Genomic DNA, 18,161 nt, shown 5'->3' with positions numbered 1-18,161 from the left:
AACATCACGTGGAACAACCAACGGATTGCGTTCAGCAGCACTCCTTGTTATTTAGGCGTCACCCTTGATCGCACACTTACTTACAGACATCATGTAGACAAGGTCAGGGGCAAACTATCAACAAGAAACAACCGTCTGAGTAAGCTCATCTCCACAAAATGGGGTGCCGACCCACATACTTTACGTACGTCGGCACTTGCACTCTGCTACTCGGTTGCTGAATACGCTGCCCCAGTTTGGGAAAGATCAGCGCATGCGAAACGAGTGGATCCTCTGCTGAATGATGCCTGTCGCGTAACCACGGGATGCTTAAGACCCACCCCGGTTAGCCAACTTTATTTGCTTAGTGGCATAGCTCCACCCAACATCAGACGAGCTATAGCAAGTGAAGCAGAGCGCCTCAAGCAGCTGCGCGACCACCGCCATCCTCTCTTCGGACAAAACCCTCCACACACACGTCTAAAATCAAGACGGAGTTTCCTCACCTCAGTTCAACCGATCGAAACCTCAAAACGAAAGGCCAGATTGTCAAAATGGAAAGCAACACTGCCTACGGGAGACCAGGCACCTCTAATCTCACCCAATGAACAATTGGCCTCTGGAAATGAACTAAAATGGCCATTATGGAGAACCCTCAACCGCCTACAAACTGGGGTGGGCAGATGCAACGTAAACATGTGTAAATGGGGATACCGAGATGGGACGGACACGTGCCAGTGCGGACAGACCCAAACAATGGACCACCTCCTGGAATGCAGCAACATGGGGGAAGTGTGCAGGAAAGAAGATCTGGCAAACGCTACGGCAGTGGCAGTTAAATGCGCTGAATTTTGGCGGGACGTGATATGTAATATATATATACTATGTTTGTCTTTATATTGTAATGTGACTCCCCATTTTGGGTTTGTTTTACTTATACATATGTGTATTGTATTTGTATTTGTGTGTATATGTAATATGTCTATGGCTTGGACACGATTAAATAAATAAATAAGCGGGCTGTAATGACACATCAGCCCTGACAGAGCACAGCTGCTGGCTGAAATTGCCTACAGTGCGAGATTGCACCACATCTGGACTGCACTGAGCATAGCAGTTGGCTAGTGTCCTACTACAATGCTTCAATGCCACTGTATTCGTGGATCGAAGCCCACCTTCCAGCTGGTGCCAGACAAGGTATTGCAATAAATCAATAAAGCGATTCTGCTAAATTGAAGAGGCTGCTTACTTACTCTGAGCCACTATCCTCTACCAGAAAATACTGATACCCTCTACAAGGGGTGTACTACTGAACATGGTGTGTGGTTAGTTGTGTACAGCAAGGCTAATGACAAGGGCAGAGTAGAGAGGTGGTGATGTAATGGGCAGGGTGCTGGAAGGCAGGATTCTGTGGAGATCTCTCATTCAAGGCAGAGCATAACGACGACACAATGTCACTTCAGAGCTTGTGTGTTTCTGTACATATGTCATGTATAAATAATCAAGGGTCTGTGCAACTAACTTAACACAGTTGTAATAATAAGTAAATGGGATGAAATTAGTCCATAAAGCTGTCATTTGCAAGCAGATGATAACCTAAGTGTGTTCATATATTTATTTTGTATTTTTATTATTTATCTGAGGCCAGTGAATCGAGTTGAACAGTACAAATCTCTGTCATAGCAGGTGCTGCATGTACCTACCGATGCCATATGGAGGGCAAAGGAGGCCTTCAAAACACTCCTAATTACTTCCACGAGTGTGCAAGGCAGGATAGGATGTTTGCACTCATGTCTTTACTAAAGGTTCGTCAATGTTAAGAAACAGACAAATTACTTTATTCAATGAAAGTCAGAAGTATAAGGAGACACTAAATCTATTAATGTGAATGATACTCCCAAAAAATAGTAAAGTGAAGATGCAGCAATTGGAGAGTGGAAAAAAAGAAAGATAACAACATTAAGTTCGTTGGTTTAGAAAATTTGGAAAGGAAAAGTGATATACTGACAAGTTAATACACATCATTTTAGTTTCGATTCTGTTGCTTGGAATCTCATTGTATGCTCTCTCTGGGAAGGCCAATCAGTATGAAGTGCAGTGTGCAATATGAGAGAACATAGCAGAATATTTTCTTCAACTTTCACATTTGTCCTCCACTGTCTTTCGCACTTTATTTCTTGAGTTCCTGTTATTGTTCTTGGTCCACCTTTTGATTTACACATGACTGTACTCACACATAAAAAGCCTCTTCTTAGTTAGTTGACACAAAATGGCCAGTCCTTAACGCACAGTCCTTCCTGAGGAAGAGACTGTAGAGCTTCTAGAGGAATATTTATGTGAATACGAGATGGTGATTTTGAAGACAATGATTTTGATGGTGACAGTGATTCATTTGCCAACAATTTGAGTGAAGTGGCGATGGAAACAGTCCACCTTTAGAGCTTCAAAAAATATCGCAATGAAAAGTTTTTTATTGTAATGCTTACATGAATACATTTGAATGGAGACACACTTTTTATTTTAATGTATACCCAAATTGTTGGTCAGTGGTCTCATGTTTTCCACAAAGAGACTCGCACAAATCTCTGTGGAACACTAACTGTCCAGGTGGTAGCGATTTAAATAAAAGTGATGGAGGCCCCTGTGTCAGCATTACAGAATGCTAAGGGTTAAAGCTGCCTCTCATTTGAATATATTATCTTCCGACTTGTATCCTTGCCTGTGCCTGATCCTCAGCAGATAACATGACACTTCACACACTGTTTTCATCTTATAGAACAATGCCTTTTTTTTTTTTTTGCAAAAACTTAAATTGATATGCTCAAGAATTCTACAGTACAATTCTATACATTCATTTAGTGCTCACAGCATCAGCCCAAAGTTGAATAGTCTCATGATTCTAAGCATTTTTAAACCAGCCAACTCAGAAATACGTGAGTTACTTACTATATTTCACATGTAAGATCATAAATGAAACTTAAAAGGAAACTCACAGCATATACACCTCCTTTGTGTGCTGGAGAGCCAATTTCACCAACGAGGTCAGCAGATGCACCATCATACAGAAACACCTTACCATCAAAGCCTGCTGATGCAAAATGATTCCCACTGGGTGAGTACCTAACTGCCTGAACAAATTTACTGTGTTCCTGAAACACACAAAATACATAGCTATCATTTCACATCTCGTATGGAAAAAATTTTTGCATTATTTCTGACATGCTTCACAAAAATAATAATAATAATCTGTTCCTATTATCAAAAAAGCAAAGCTGAGCTAAAACACTAATAATTTTTGACATTATTGTGGAACAACAGCAATATTACTTAGAAAAAGAGTTACAAGCTTGTCATACAATCCATAACAAACATTTTAGATGACACAATGTTCATGTCATTGGATGTTAAAAATCTTTACACAAATATTCCCAGCAGAGAGACGACTGATATCATTAGAGCTAACTTAGTGAAACATACAAGGATGAATACTAGTGAACTAATAGTATTTGTAGCATTTACTTAAAACCGTGTTACCATACATCTTGACTGCAGTTTTTTCAGTAGGAGGATATTCCTTCGCTCACTGGGAAAGTAGAGGATATATTCATAAACTACAACAACTGTAAATTGTTTGATAAAAACCTGGAAATTAGAGCCAAAACTATATTTTATGAAAGATGCCTTGACGATACTATACTACTCTGTAGGGGCACTAAAAATGAAATCAATAACGTTGCACAACTGTTAAGCAGTGTTCTTCTTGAGATGCAATTCACCGTCAAATATGAAGACTAATTAATTAATTTCCTGGACCTGACAATTATAAATAATGAAAGCAGGCATCAGAATGGTATATTTCAAGAACCTAAAGCCACAGCTGCAGTTATTAATGCAAAAGAAATTGAAAATAAAATCATAATTTTGAAACAAATTACAAGTGCCAATGACTACAATACTGGGTAAGTAGATGATGTACTAAATAAGGCAAAATGGGGACTGGTAAATATGTCAACCATAGAAATACCCAGTTTCATCAGTCTAACATAAACAGGTTATAAGCCCATTTTCAAGCTCATTACTGATTACCAAAGATGATAATGCACAGATAAACATTAACACAAAGACATTCATTTCAACTTCTTAATGTATTGAAACATGGCTTAGTGTAAAATGACCATTATTTAATAAATTACATATGGAACCACACATTCAGAAATTACACTAACATAACTAAACCCACCTGGGAATAATTTTATGCATCAGACAAGAACTTTTTATCTATTGATGAACTGAGGCCCAAAGTTTTACTTCTATCCTGCAGTTGTGATATCATCTAAAACAGTTGAATAACTGAACTGGGTTTGCTAATTTAATAATAGATGTGGAGATGTACGTACCTGTTTAATTTCTAATGGTTCTAACTGGTTGAGTTTAGCACCCTTTCCTCTGTGTGTAAGAGTTTTACATCTATTATGTATTTGTGGTTATTGTTAAGGCAATGTTCAAAGAATGAATCAGGCTTCTGCAATCTCCAGCTTCTACGAAGTTCTTTAAGCCTGGTTTACACTGACCTCACCACCTGTTCAATGTAGCAAAACTGACACTCACAGCATGTGATTTTATAAACCCCACTTTTTGTGATGGTTGCCTGTTTGCCTTTTACATTGAACAAAATATTAATAAAAGTTATGTCGTCAGAAACTCTTCAGAGATGAAATTGAAATGCACTGTAGGTAACCACCAGAATATTTTTTGCCAGTCTGATATTTACGATATTAAATGTGATGGCTACATGTATGACAGACAGGCTGCAATTTCAAAGAACATACCACATGAACAACAAGTAATATATCTATATAGCACTCAGTAGGCACCAAAAGTAACAGTTCAAAAATATTGCTAAATGCCCCAAAAAGTTTATTATTAGATGCATTAGAAGAAATACAAATTTATAGCTACCACAAGAGTTTGCCTCAAAATTTGTGAAATGAGAAGACAGACTTTGAGGAAAAATGCTTCTGTGACTTATTCGCTGAATTGTTTTGATGGACTGCTTTTATGCTTTTACATTTTAATCACTTTTTTGCAATGGTGTACCTGAAGTGACATGGTTTTAACTAAATTCTTAATATCAAATGTGTACACACTAGCGCCATTTTATAACAAGATTCTACTGTATTAGATTAATAAAGGCACAGAAGATATAAAGAAACAATACACCACCACTTGTAATTGTTATGAAACCACTATATTTGAATGGCATGATTAATTACAGCTATTATTATATTTTATCGCAGTATATTTTAAATGGCTTTAGGTAATACCAATGAAACAGGTGTTTATGATAGCAAGCACAAAGATTGTGATTAAATGATGCAGTGGTGCACCATTCTCGACAACTGAGAATTTGGCTTGCACAACAACACACTTGTCCACCAGTAAGAGAAGTTACACTAATAACACCAATACTAGCTTATTTGTATCTATATCATGCCTATTTATGTCCTGCTGATACATTCATTGCTCAACTGAATCAACTTTTCATGCCAGTTATCATTACAATCTAAATGCAACCTCATAGTGTGGTTAGCTACATTATTATGTTTTTGCTGTTGTATGTTTTAAACTATTTTTGGTAATTTCAGTAAGCTGACAGTTTCAGTATGCAGGTGGATACTTATTGCCCTGCCAACAACATACCCGCAACTGTTCCCCACATTTGATGATGCAGCAGAAGATTGGGACACTTAACGAAAAATGCCTGTGACAACATTTCCAGGCATTTGGGGTAATAGATGGACACTTGTGCAAGGCTCTTTTTTTTGTCATGGATTTCATCTCATGGATATCAGTAGTTGTGTCAGTTCGGCCCCTTAAAAACCTTCAAGTCTTTCTTATGATCAGATGTGTGAGTTGCTTTCTACTTATCACTGTAACTGCACTCACATTATTGTTGTTCGTGTGGAGTTTTGCCACTGCCAAAGGTGGCCAAAACAGTCATACAGGGCATGGGCAGCAAATCTACATGTATTTAGCCAGCATTCTAATTTTGTGACAAATATTCATAAGGAATCCTAAGCCGATAAAATGGTTTGTGATACAATAATACATTTTGCTCCTGATAGAGAAGTTCGAGAACGAGCTCTACAGTGTGAAAATCGTACGTTTGTGGAAGTATTGAACATTTGAAGTTTCATGTGCTGTAGGTGGTCTGAAGTTTCAGAAATCAGTTTCTCTCACCCTTCCCAGCCATCAGTCATTTCACAAGCGAACACAGACGTTACTGCAACAGTCCAGCAGATGTATCAGTGTCATACAGGTAATCATCGTTTGCCTTCAAGCCCATACGGATTCATTCAACACGAACAGACCATGCGTCCCAAGCACTGGGCAATGTGTAACAGGTGTCATACGAAAGGACATTGTTTCTGTATCCAACTCCTTTCCAAACATGAGTGAGGATGAAACGAACATGGATGCATACAGCAGTGACAGTGCCTCAAAGTAAGTCATACACTGAAGTATGTGTGTGTTTAACAAACCACTGAGAACACAGGTAGAGACAGGTGCAGCAGTAAAATTAGCGAATTCTCAGACTTATTAGGATTTGGGTTCTCCCCCTCTGATTCTAGTGTCATGGAGGCTGGTGAGTTATAAGAAACAACAGATTCTCATTCTTGGCCAGTTTTCTGAGACTGTTTCTTAAAATGCTATGATTTGTTCATTAACATTCCTAGTTGTAGACAACGCTTACACTGAAAATCTGTTTGGTTTGGATTCTCCACCAATGATGAAGTGCATTTGGTTTCTGATATAGTTCCATATCAACAGTCAGATGCCCCCTGTGCGTAATTTTCCTCTCTATTCTCCCCAGAACTGGGTTGTGCAACAGATTTCAGGCTCATATTATGATGAAACAGACAGTCCGTCCCTGTTTTTTCCGAGTCTGCTCAGTATTGGTAACTTAAAAACAGTCAGTCATTGCTATCTATCTTTCGCTGCACCCTGACGAGCTGTTAGCAAAATTGTCAGGGGCCATTATTTTTCAGAGACTGATTTGGCAGAGGCATATTTACAGATGCCACTCGACGAGGAATCTAAACACCTTCTAGTTATCAATACCCCATTTGGGCTTTATCAATACCAATGTTTGTCGTTTGACATACTGTATTAGTACCAGGTGCATCAACTTTTTTGATAACAGTAGCATCTGGTGCCTCTACAGACGAACATTTGTAGAACCTTCATGCTCTATTTTCTGTTATACAGTCTGCTGGGCTAAAATGTCATTCGGACAAGACAGCTTTTTCAACCATACATTATTTATTTGGGTTCTGAAGTGTTGCGTGCTGCCATTAAACCACTGCACAGGCATACTGATGCTGTTGCCACACCTCCATGTCCATCAAGAAATTACAGGTCTTTTAAGGCCTTGTAACAATAACCAAAACGGCCTTGCTGTGCTGGTACTGCGAACGGCTGAAAGCAAGGGGAAACTACAGCCGTAATTTTTCCCGAGGGCATGCAGCTTTACTGTATGATTACATGATGATGGCGTCCTCTTGGGTAAAATATTCCGGAGGTAAAATAGTCCCCCATTCGGATCTCCGGGCGGGGACTACTCAAGAGGATGTCGTTATCAGGAGAAAGAAAACCGGCGTTCTACGGATCGGAGCGTGGAATGTCAGATCCCTTAATCGGGCAGGTAGGTTAGAAAATTTAAAAAGGGAAATCGATAGGTTGAAGTTAGATATAGTGGGAATTAGTGAAGTTCGGTGGCAGGAGGAACAAGACTTCTGGTCAGGTGACTACAGGGTTATAAACACAAAATCAAATAGGGGTAATGCAGGAGTAGGTTTAATAATGAATAGGAAAATAGGAATGCGGGTAAGCTACTACAAACAGCATAGTGAACGCATTATTGTGGCCAAGATAGATACGAAGCCCACACCTACTACAGTAGTACAAGTTTATATGCCAACTAGCTCTGCAGATGACGAAGAAATTGAAGAAATGTATGATGAAATAAAAGAAATTATTCAGATTGTGAAGGGAGACGAAAATTTAATAGTCATGGGTGACTGGAATTCGAGTGTAGGAAAAGGGAGAGAAGGAAACATAGTAGGTGAATATGGATTGGGGGACAGAAATGAAAGAGGAAGCCGCCTGGTAGAATTTTGCACAGAGCACAACATAATCATAACTAACACTTGGTTTAAGAATCATGAAAGAAGGTTGTATACATGGAAGAACCCTGGAGATACTAAAAGGTATCAGATAGATTATATAATGGTAAGACAGAGATTTAGGAACCAGGTTTTAAATTGTAAGACATTTCCAGGGGCAGATGTGGACTCTGACCACAATCTATTGGTTATGACCTGTAGATTAAAACTGAAGAAGCTGCAAAAAGGTGGGAATTTAAGGAGATGGGACCTGGATAAACTAAAAGAATCGGAGGTTGTACAGAGATTCAGGGAGAGCATAAGGGAGCAATTGACAGGAATGGGGGAAATAAATACAGTAGAAGAAGAATGGGTAGCTTTGAGGGATGAAGTAGTGAAGGCAGCAGAGGATCAAGTAGGTAAAAAGACGAGGGCTAGTAGAAATCCTTGGGTAACAGAAGAAATATTGAATTTAATTGATGAAAGGAGGAAATATAAAAATGCAGTAAGTGAAACAGGCAAAAAGGAATACAAACGTCTCAAAAATGAGATCGACAGGAAGTGCAAAATGGCTAAGCAGGGATGGCTAGAGGACAAATGTAAGGATGTAGAGGCCTATCTCACTAGGGGTAAGATAGATACCGCCTACAGGAAAATTAAAGAGACCTTTGGAGATAAGAGAACGACTTATATGAATATCAAGAGCTCAGATGGAAACCCAGTTCTAAGCAAAGAAGGGAAAGCAGAAAGGTGGAAGGAGTATATAGAGGGCCTATACAAGGGCGATGTACTTGAGGACAATATTATGGAAATGGAAGAGGATGTAGATGAAGATGAAATGGGAGATATGATACTGCGTGAAGAGTTTGACAGAGCACTGAAAGACCTGAGTCGAAACAAGGCCCCCGGAGTAGACAATATTCCATTGGAACTACTGACGGCCGTGGGAGAGCCAGTCCTGACAAAACTCTACCATCTGGTGAGCAAGATGTATGAAACAGGCGAAATACCCTCAGACTTCAAGAAGAATATAATAATTCCAATCCCAAAGAAAGCAGGTGTTGACAGATGTGAAAATTACCGAACTATCAGCTTAATAAGTCACAGCTGCAAAATACTAACACGAATTCTTTACAGACGAATGGAAAAACTGGTAGAGGCCAACCTCGGGGAAGATCAGTTTGGATTCCGTAGAAACACTGGAACACGTGAGGCAATACTGACCTTACGACTTATCTTAGAAGAAAGATTAAGGAAAGGCAAACCTATGTTTCTAGCATTTGTAGACTTAGAGAAAGCTTTTGACAATGTTGACTGGAATACTCTCTTTCAAATTCTAAAGGTGGCAGGGGTAAAATACAGGGAGCGAAAGGCTATTTACAATTTGTACAGAAACCAGATGGCAGTTATAAGAGTCGAGGGACATGAAAGGGAAGCAGTGGTTGGGAAGGGAGTAAGACAGGGTTGTAGCCTCTCCCCGATGTTGTTCAATCTGTATATTGAGCAAGCAGTAAAGGAAACAAAAGAAAAATTCGGAGTAGGTATTAAAATTCATGGAGAAGAAGTAAAAACTTTGAGGTTCGCCGATGACATTGTAATTCTGTCAGAGACAGCAAAGGACTTGGAAGAGCAGTTGAAGGGAATGGACAGTGTCTTGAAAGGAGGATATAAGATGAACATCAAAAAAAGCAAAACGAGGATAATGGAATGTAGTCGAATTAAGTCGGGTGATGCTGAGGGAATTAGATTAGGAAATGAGGCACTTAAAGTAGTAAAGGAGTTTTGCTATTTGGGGAGCAAAATAACCGATGATGGTCAAAGTAGAGAGGATATAAAATGTAGGCTGGCAATGGCAAGGAAAGCGTTTCTGAAGAAGAGAAATTTGTTAACATCCAGTATTGATTTAAGTGTCAGGAAGTCATTTCTGAAAGTATTCGTATGGAGTGTAGCCATGTATGGAAGTGAAACATGGACGATAAATAGTTTGGACAAGAAGAGAATAGAAGCTTTCGAAATGTGGTGCTACAGAAGAATGCTGAAGATTAGATGGGTAGATCACGTAACTAATGAGGAAGTATTGAATAGGATTGGGGAGAAGTGAAGTTTGTGGCACAACTTGACCAGAAGAAGGGATCGGTTGGTAGGACATGTTCTGAGGCATCAAGGGATCACCAATTTAGTATTGGAGGGCAGCGTGGAGGGTAAAAATCGTAGAGGGAGACCAAGAGATGAATACACTAAGCAGATTCAGAAGGATGTAGGTTGCAGTAGGTACTGGGAGATGAAAAAGCTTGCACAGGATAGAGTAGCATGGAGAGCTGCATCAAACCAGTCTCAGGACTGAAGACCACAACAACAACAAGGCAAAATTGCGTAATTCCACAAATTCATACCTGATGCTGTTACTGTGGCAGAAACCACTCTATGCACTATTATGTAAAAATGTTCCTTTCCACTGGTCCCCGGCTTACAACCGGGCAGTCAAGTTGTTGAAATCTAAGCTGCAGTTGCCCCTTGTTTGGTCACTTTTCAGCCGGACCAGCACCTTGTGTTAGCAACAAATGTGTCTCAGTTTGGCCTTGACGCCGTCCTTGCTCATAAGTTTGGGGAGTGGTTCTGAACACCCTAATGCATATGGCTTTAAATCCCTTAATTCAACCTAACAGCTTTATTCTCACTTGGAGAAAGAGGCTTTGGCGATGGTGTATGATCTAAAAAAAATTCATGTTTTTCTATACGGGTCTAAGTTTAACCTAATCACAGACCGCAAAACTACTAGTTATCTCTTTTTAACCATTTGGCTTCCTTGCCACATATCGCTTACAGCAGTAGGCACTTTTCCTGTCATGATACAATCATGAGATAAATTTTCAACCTACAGCACTACATGTAAATGCTGACCCCTTATCGCATTTGCTGACTGGTCCGGCTCCAGAGTTTGATAAAGAGGAATTACTTTGCTTTCATTCAGGTACGGAAGCATAAAATGTTTTTGATGGTTTTCCTACTACTAGCACTAAAATTGCAGCTGCGCTAGCTGCAGATTCTGTTTTAAGTAAAGTTGTTTCTTATGTGCAACATGGATGGCTGGACAAATCTCCGGCCCATGCTTCTGATCATCTGAGAAATTATTTTGCATTACAAAATTGTCTTTCTGTTTGGGACAGAGTGCTGCTGCTGTTAGCTACAATGGACACTACTACTCGAGTTGTAGTCTCATCTGCCCTTTGGTGTGAGGTTATGCATTTACTGCATGTGGACCACTGGAGTGTGTCAGACATGAGAGCTAGTTTTTTGGGCAAGCATTGACGAGGAAATAGTGTGAGTTGTTGCAGCCTATCACCACAGTGTGCCATCCATAATGCAGTTCTCCGTGCTTTTTTTTTTTTTTCATCGTGGCCAGATCCACTACAGCGTTGGGAACAAATTCAAGTAGATTTGTGGGGACCTTTTTTGAATTTCTACTGGTTTGTTGTAATTATGCTTATTCCAAGGTTCTGTATGTGGTGCGTTGTCTGTCTACTTCTGCAGTGCCAACAAATTCTACTTTGTCAAAAATTTTTGCAATGGAAGGTCTTCCCTATACATTAGTTACCGACAACAGCTCCCATTCCATATCTCACGAATTTGAAGATTTTTTTACAAAAAGTGGCGTTCATAATGTCACGGTTCCTCCTTGCCACCCTCAAATGAAAGGGCATGTACAACGACTAGTACGAACATTTAAGACACAGAAGGAAAAAAAACACGTTTTGGATGTGTCACCGTACGGAACTCTTGACAGATTCCTCAGTTCCTATAGGTTCACCCCTGTCAGAGATAACGAGTCTGGTAGAGTTGTGGCATGGTTGTCAGCCCCAGATTCTGCTATACCTGCTTCAGCCGACACCATGACATCCCACTGTGCTGGCACCACAATGCTTCCAGCTTGGCACAGCTGTTTGGGCTCACAGGTTTGGCACCTGGACGTAATGGGTGCTGATGGTAATGAAGAGTACCCACAGCCAATGTCTTTGGGTCATCTGCAAGGCTGAGGGGAGGTTATCACAACATGTCAACCAGCTACAACCCCGCATGGGTGGCTGAGCACCAGGTGTGCCTCTGCCGCCCCACACAATCTGTCCACCAGGCTGTCTCCTACATCACAGCCTTTACCTTCCCCTTCTCCATCACCTCTGTTGACGTTTTCACACTGTCTCCTCTGCTACGGGTGCCCCCTTCAGCTGTCAAGAGCTACGGTGGGACTCCAACTCACACGCTGTCACAGCCGACACCTCTGCCGCTTCTGTAGCAGCCAGCGTTGCCTGTTCCACCGCCTTCGCCGCAACCTCCTTCCCTGGGATTGGGCTTTGTCCTACCATATGGCCTCTCACAGGAAGGTGGACACTGCACTTTTCTATGTCTGCACCACTTCCAACTCCACACACTGGTGGCAGCATGATGTATGACTCAACAACCTACGTTGACCACAGAAGAAATGGACGTGAGCATGGTGCTCACTTTTTCACAGAGGAAGACAAGAGCTGTAACTACTAATTTTGTATGTGCACCATTTCATAGTTCACGTGTGAAGTTTGTGATAAATTCCACCACTAGAGGCCACCCAACCTTCTAATATGATAGCAGTTGCATGAGCAGCCTACCGGGTGCATCCCTTTTGGAAGTGAAGAATATATAGGCCTAAGCACAAGGCTCCTCTGGCCACTTGTGTATTGCTAATTGTATTGTACATTGTCTTACAAGTGTGTGTACTGTTTGAGCAATAAATTACAGTGTTCATGGGTTAGAACAATTGTTATCCAACGCAACATAATCATTGCTTAGCTGAATGGATCTGCTGTGCTAGTCACTATGGCAACATATACAAAACATAATAGCTGGGTCAGGCACCTGACAATGGGGAGTTTTTAATATTCTGGCTATTGCTATTGCCCTTTTAAACATTTTTTAAGCATATTAGTAGTTTGTAAGCAATATCCTATTACATTTTCATGTGCAATATCGTTTTTTTATATTTACACAAACACTATTTGTGGAATCTGATAATTTTTACAATGGATCACGTGGCGAACAATGGACAGAGTTTCCCTTTTGTAACGCCTAGTCTTTGCTAGCTAGTCAGCAGTTTGTGAAGGGCACCAGTCGGTATGACACAGTGGCTCTGTGCACTGGCTCCTCACTCACCTGGATAACACACCATACTATATCATAACTAATGTTGCTTTTAAATTAGTTTCTAAGGTGATTAAGTTTTGCCATATATGACCCACTATAAATGTTATATATTAAAAAAAAAATACAAAAATTATTGTGATATGGACTGCCTTTTATTAAAATGTAACAACTCTATTTTAAGACTCAATAATTCCACCACTCTGTGGGCATCTCTCTGAAAACAAATATCATAATTGTATTTTGTGTAATGTGTTGGTGATAATTATAATGCTTGCAAAACAAAGACTGTTGAATGGATTACGAAGGTACAAGCTGTCACAAAGCAGGTAATCTAAAGCTAAGCAATCTTCAGATTCAATAAATAAACTATTCACTTCCCCTTGCCACCAGATTTTCTGAACTACAAAGATAGGATTTGTCCTTGCAACACATCCTTCACTCCTATAATCCTCCTGGTCTCATTTTCTGTAAATTCACTGCCCAACCGACTTCTCAACAGTCTCCCATTCCTCTGTTCAGTCACCCACTCCCAATTCACTATCCTGCATCACTGCCATTGTGCACTGCACGAACTCATCAGCTCCAATGTCTGTGTGTCTCATTCCTATTTTCCACATCTGCTGCCTCCCTCTGAGCTGTCTGCCATCCTTCCCTAACACTCCCTCCTGCTAATCACATCTTTTCTCCCCTCACCTGCTCCATATGACAATCCTTCACTCCAATCTTCCTGCCAAAATGCAGTCCTGGCATTCGGTATTCAGCCATCACAATGTGGCTGTACAGGTGTGTGTGTGTGTGTGTGTGTGTGTGTGTGTGTGTGTGTGTGTGTGTGTGTGTGTGTCTCTCTCTAAGAAAAGGATTTGTGCAAAAGCTAATGAAGTTTTCAGTCTTTCTTGTGTGCCTGCTGATGACACACCTCAACTATTCAGTGGGTTATTACCTTCACCCTAAATCTTTTACATTCTGCAGAGTTTTCCCTGCCAGTTTTGTGTTCTGGAAGATATAGAAAATGTGAAAAACCTGACAACACACATTTCTCCACACATTAACACTTAGGAGCCAACGCCCGTAAAAATATGGGCGCGCCTGACCAGCCCGAAAACCCGATGCCTGTAATTCTACAGGCACGTGTGCTCTATCTTCCTCTTCCTTCCTTTACGTGGTCGTAGGTTTCCAATGGTCTGGGAGGCACGGCAGAAGCTATGAGCATGCTGGACAAGGGAGAACCACTCTTCTTCTTCTTCTTCTTCTTTTTGTGAGGCTTTTCGAGAGGGAATATTCTTCTGCGCGCGCGCTCAGTTGCGTCGTCACGGCGAAGAGCGGTTTGACAGGTGATGAAATCGCTGGTAAGTTATCGCGAGTTTGAAGAAAGTGATGTTGATTTTTCAGAGGATGATGATTTGCTCAATTCTGATGATGACGTAGACTATATTCAAGAAGAAGATTTTGTGTCTTCAGGTAAGGAATGCAAATAACAAAATACGCAGTATTTTTATTCCGATTTAAATTGAAAGAACTTTCAATACGTAACTACTGTAGAAAGTGATTTTATTTGCAAATACTATTTTTATGGTAGATTCAGACGAGGAGAACAAGCATCCAAGTTTTCCAGAAGCATGTATTGCCATTGTTTCTGCTGATACCACACCTGAAGTGCGTGGGCAACCGAGGGTGAGTGTGACACCGAGAACTTCGTGCCGTACCGATTCTGAGGAAGGCTGGATGACTACTGATCATGTGCCAAATATCTGTCCATTCTCAGGACACTCTGGAAAGTGCAACCTTACCAGTTTAGACCAGAACAGTACACCTATAGACTTCTTTTTTGTGTTTGCTTACAGACAGTATTGTGAATCATATAAAGCAACAAACTAATCTGTATGCACAACAAAGCATAAGGAAACTACGAAGCACAAATTCCCTTTCCCCTACCTGCTCGCTATCAAAGTGGAAAGGAGTCACTCTCATAGAAATAAGAAAGTTTCTGGCAATTGAAGTCCGTATCTGTGTAAGTGTGAGACACCGTATACGAGAGCACTGGTCCAAGAATCCTGTTGTGTCATGTAATTTCTGTCCAAACATCCTGAGCTGTGACAGGTTTCTTTCTATTTTGAGAAACTTTCACATCAGTGACAATTCAGTTGCTAAGAATAAAGGAGAAGCTGGCTATGACCCACTGCACAAGGTGACCCCCCTCCTGGATATGGTGTCTGTTAATTTCCAGCAAGCATACACACTCTCTCAAAACATTACAATTGATGAAGCTATGTGCAAATTTCGAGGCCGTATGTATTTCAAGCAGTACATGCTACAGAAGCCATAAATATGGTATAAAACTGTACACATTGTCAGAGTCAGAGACAGATTATGTCGAATTTTTCTGTTTATGCAGGTGAGAGGTCTGACACAGTGACACTTGTAAAGACATTGCTTGGAAATCTGTCAGGAAAAGGTTACACTTTGTTTACAGACAGATTCTACACCAGTCCAGTCCTTGCTTCAGAACGAAGCTGCAAAAAACTGTCCTTGAGGGAACCACAAGAAAATCCAGAAAGGGATTACCTTTCACTATAAAAGATCCGAAACTTCAGCGAGGCATAAAGGAAATATCTTGGCATTCTGATGGAAGGACAAAAGAAATGTGCACATGATAAGTACAAGGCACACTGCTGAGATTGTGACGTATATTGATAAGAGGCAGAGAGAAGTCAAAACCAGTCTGTGTGGTGGACTATAATAAAAACAAGTTGTGCATTGACTTATCAGACCAACAACTATCATATGGGGCTTTTGACCATTGAACTGTGAAGTGGTGGAGAAAGTTGTCATTCCACATAATACTAATGGTGATAATTAATTCAAGTACATTGTACAACAAGGTAACTGGAAAAAGTACATTGTACAACAAGGTAACTGGAAAATGCCTCACAGCATCACAGTTTATGACAACTATCTGTGCCGACCACGGTGGCTGAGCGGTTCTAAGCGCTTCAGTCCGGAACCGCGCGACTGCTATGGTCGCAGGTTCGAATCCTGCCTTGGGCATGGATGTGTGTGATGTTCTTAGGTTACATAGGTTTAAGTAGTTCTAAGTTCTAGGGGACTGATGACCTCAGATGTAAAGTCCCATAATGCTCAGAGCCATTTGAACAACTATCTGTGCAGGTCTTGCAGGCAGCAGAGATCTCGAACCACAACCTGGTAAATCGTGACTCTCCAAACTATCAACTGAAAAAGATTGAGACAGAAATAGGCAAGAAACAGAAGCAAAAACAATTTGTAGTGTGTTCTCTGAGAGGCAAAAGGCTTACTGGGAAAGTGTGACACAAAGACACAAGCTACCAGTGAAGTGAATGCAAAGTGGCAATGAGCAAAATACTGTGTTTCAAAATTTATCATACAAAGACCAAAAGTACATCTTAAAATAAAGCCAAAGGAGGTTACTGTACACAAAAAAGCAGTATAAATAATTATTAAAGTTCTTGTTTAAAATAATGTAGTTTCCTTCTGAGCATTAAGTGCATATCTCCTTGACCAATTTTTCCTCTTTTCAAAAACAATGCTATAATTGAAAGTTTCATGAAAGCAAATATTAATTCAAAGAACAAAGTATTACACTTAGCTTCAAACTAGAAAGTTCTGGCTTTTCAATAAGGGTAATGTCGTTATTATAACAAAAACCGTTTAAGAGTTGTAGTAGATTAAAATATGCTAAAAACAGCTAGGCCTTGTAGTAGAGCTTCATGCGCTATGGATCAGGGCTCAAAGTGTTAATGTATAACAACCAACTGTAATATAAAAATATGAACATGTGAACATTTCATTAACAAAAACTGACATTTTAGAAACAAAAATAGTTTCAGTTCACTGGATGTTAGTAGGCAGTATTTTTACCTTATGGTTTTTCCATATGGTAGAGAAAGGAAAAAAATAACTATGTCTACAGTACAGATTAGGGCCAGTAGCAGTCATGGCAGTGTTTCTCTTCTGCTCATAGGTTGGCAACGCATCACTTTTGCGTAGCCAATGGGATGATACTTTCAGCTCAGCAATTTGACATGAGAAAAGAGCAATTTCTAGTGCCAAAATTGAAACCATTCTTTTCTCTATTTGGTCACAAATTATGTTCAAATATGTCAAGAATTATTGTGTTGTGGTTAGGTTGGGCCCTAATAGCACAAGTGAAATGAGCAGCAACTAAATTTATAATCCCGGTTGTCACAAATATTCAACTGAAAATCTGGGAGGGGATAGCAACAATATGAATCAACTGATTGCTATTCACTACATAGAGATGGACACCTCAATGTTGAAGGTATACTGAACAATATAGAAAATGAACAGAAGCTAGCCAGAAGACAGATGTTCGCAGAACCCTCAAAGAGTTGTTCAAAATTAATAGAATTTTTACATTAGGAACATATAATTTTATTCCACTAGTTCTCTTATCAGTGAAAGCTTGAAGCTCTCACAAAGTAATTAGTTTCCCTTTGAAAGCAGTCTCTCTCACATGCAGCAGCCCACACATTGTACTACCATAAATGATTTTATGCCGAAATAAGCTACATACCTGCTTTGTCATTTTGAATTTGAATGGTGGTCCTTCAAACACACCAATGGTATTGTCTTCACTTCCTGTAATGATCCTGAATGGTCGTGAAGGTCGAAAATCACACGAGTTTATGGGTTTAGACTGACCAGAGATTTCTCCAACAGACGTTCCTGTTTCAGCCATGAAAACATGGCCAAACCTATAACAGAATACGAAGTGCTTTTGGAGAACTCTTAAGCCTTGCAAATAACATAATTTAAACATTACAAAATTGATACAATGAAGTCTTT

At 40.1% G+C, this 18,161-nt stretch overlaps 1 protein-coding gene across 1 annotated transcript in view; it reads right to left on the bottom strand.

The window, feature by feature from the left end:
* LOC124595822 (actin-interacting protein 1) overlaps positions 1-18,161 on the bottom strand; it is a 181,219-nt gene that overhangs the window by 115,793 nt on the left and 47,265 nt on the right. Inside the window, exons 5-6 of the mRNA XM_047134719.1 lie at positions 17,890-18,070; positions 2,973-3,128 (exon numbers count right to left, since the gene is read on the bottom strand). Of these exons, the coding sequence (XP_046990675.1) occupies positions 2,973-3,128; positions 17,890-18,070 (337 nt within the window). The remainder of the gene's footprint in view (positions 1-2,972; positions 3,129-17,889; positions 18,071-18,161) is intronic.

Source organism: Schistocerca americana, chromosome 1, assembly GCF_021461395.2.
Source record: "Schistocerca americana isolate TAMUIC-IGC-003095 chromosome 1, iqSchAmer2.1, whole genome shotgun sequence".
NCBI classification, from domain to species: domain Eukaryota; kingdom Metazoa; phylum Arthropoda; class Insecta; order Orthoptera; family Acrididae; genus Schistocerca; species Schistocerca americana.
This window is presented reverse-complemented; position numbering and strand designations above follow the sequence as displayed.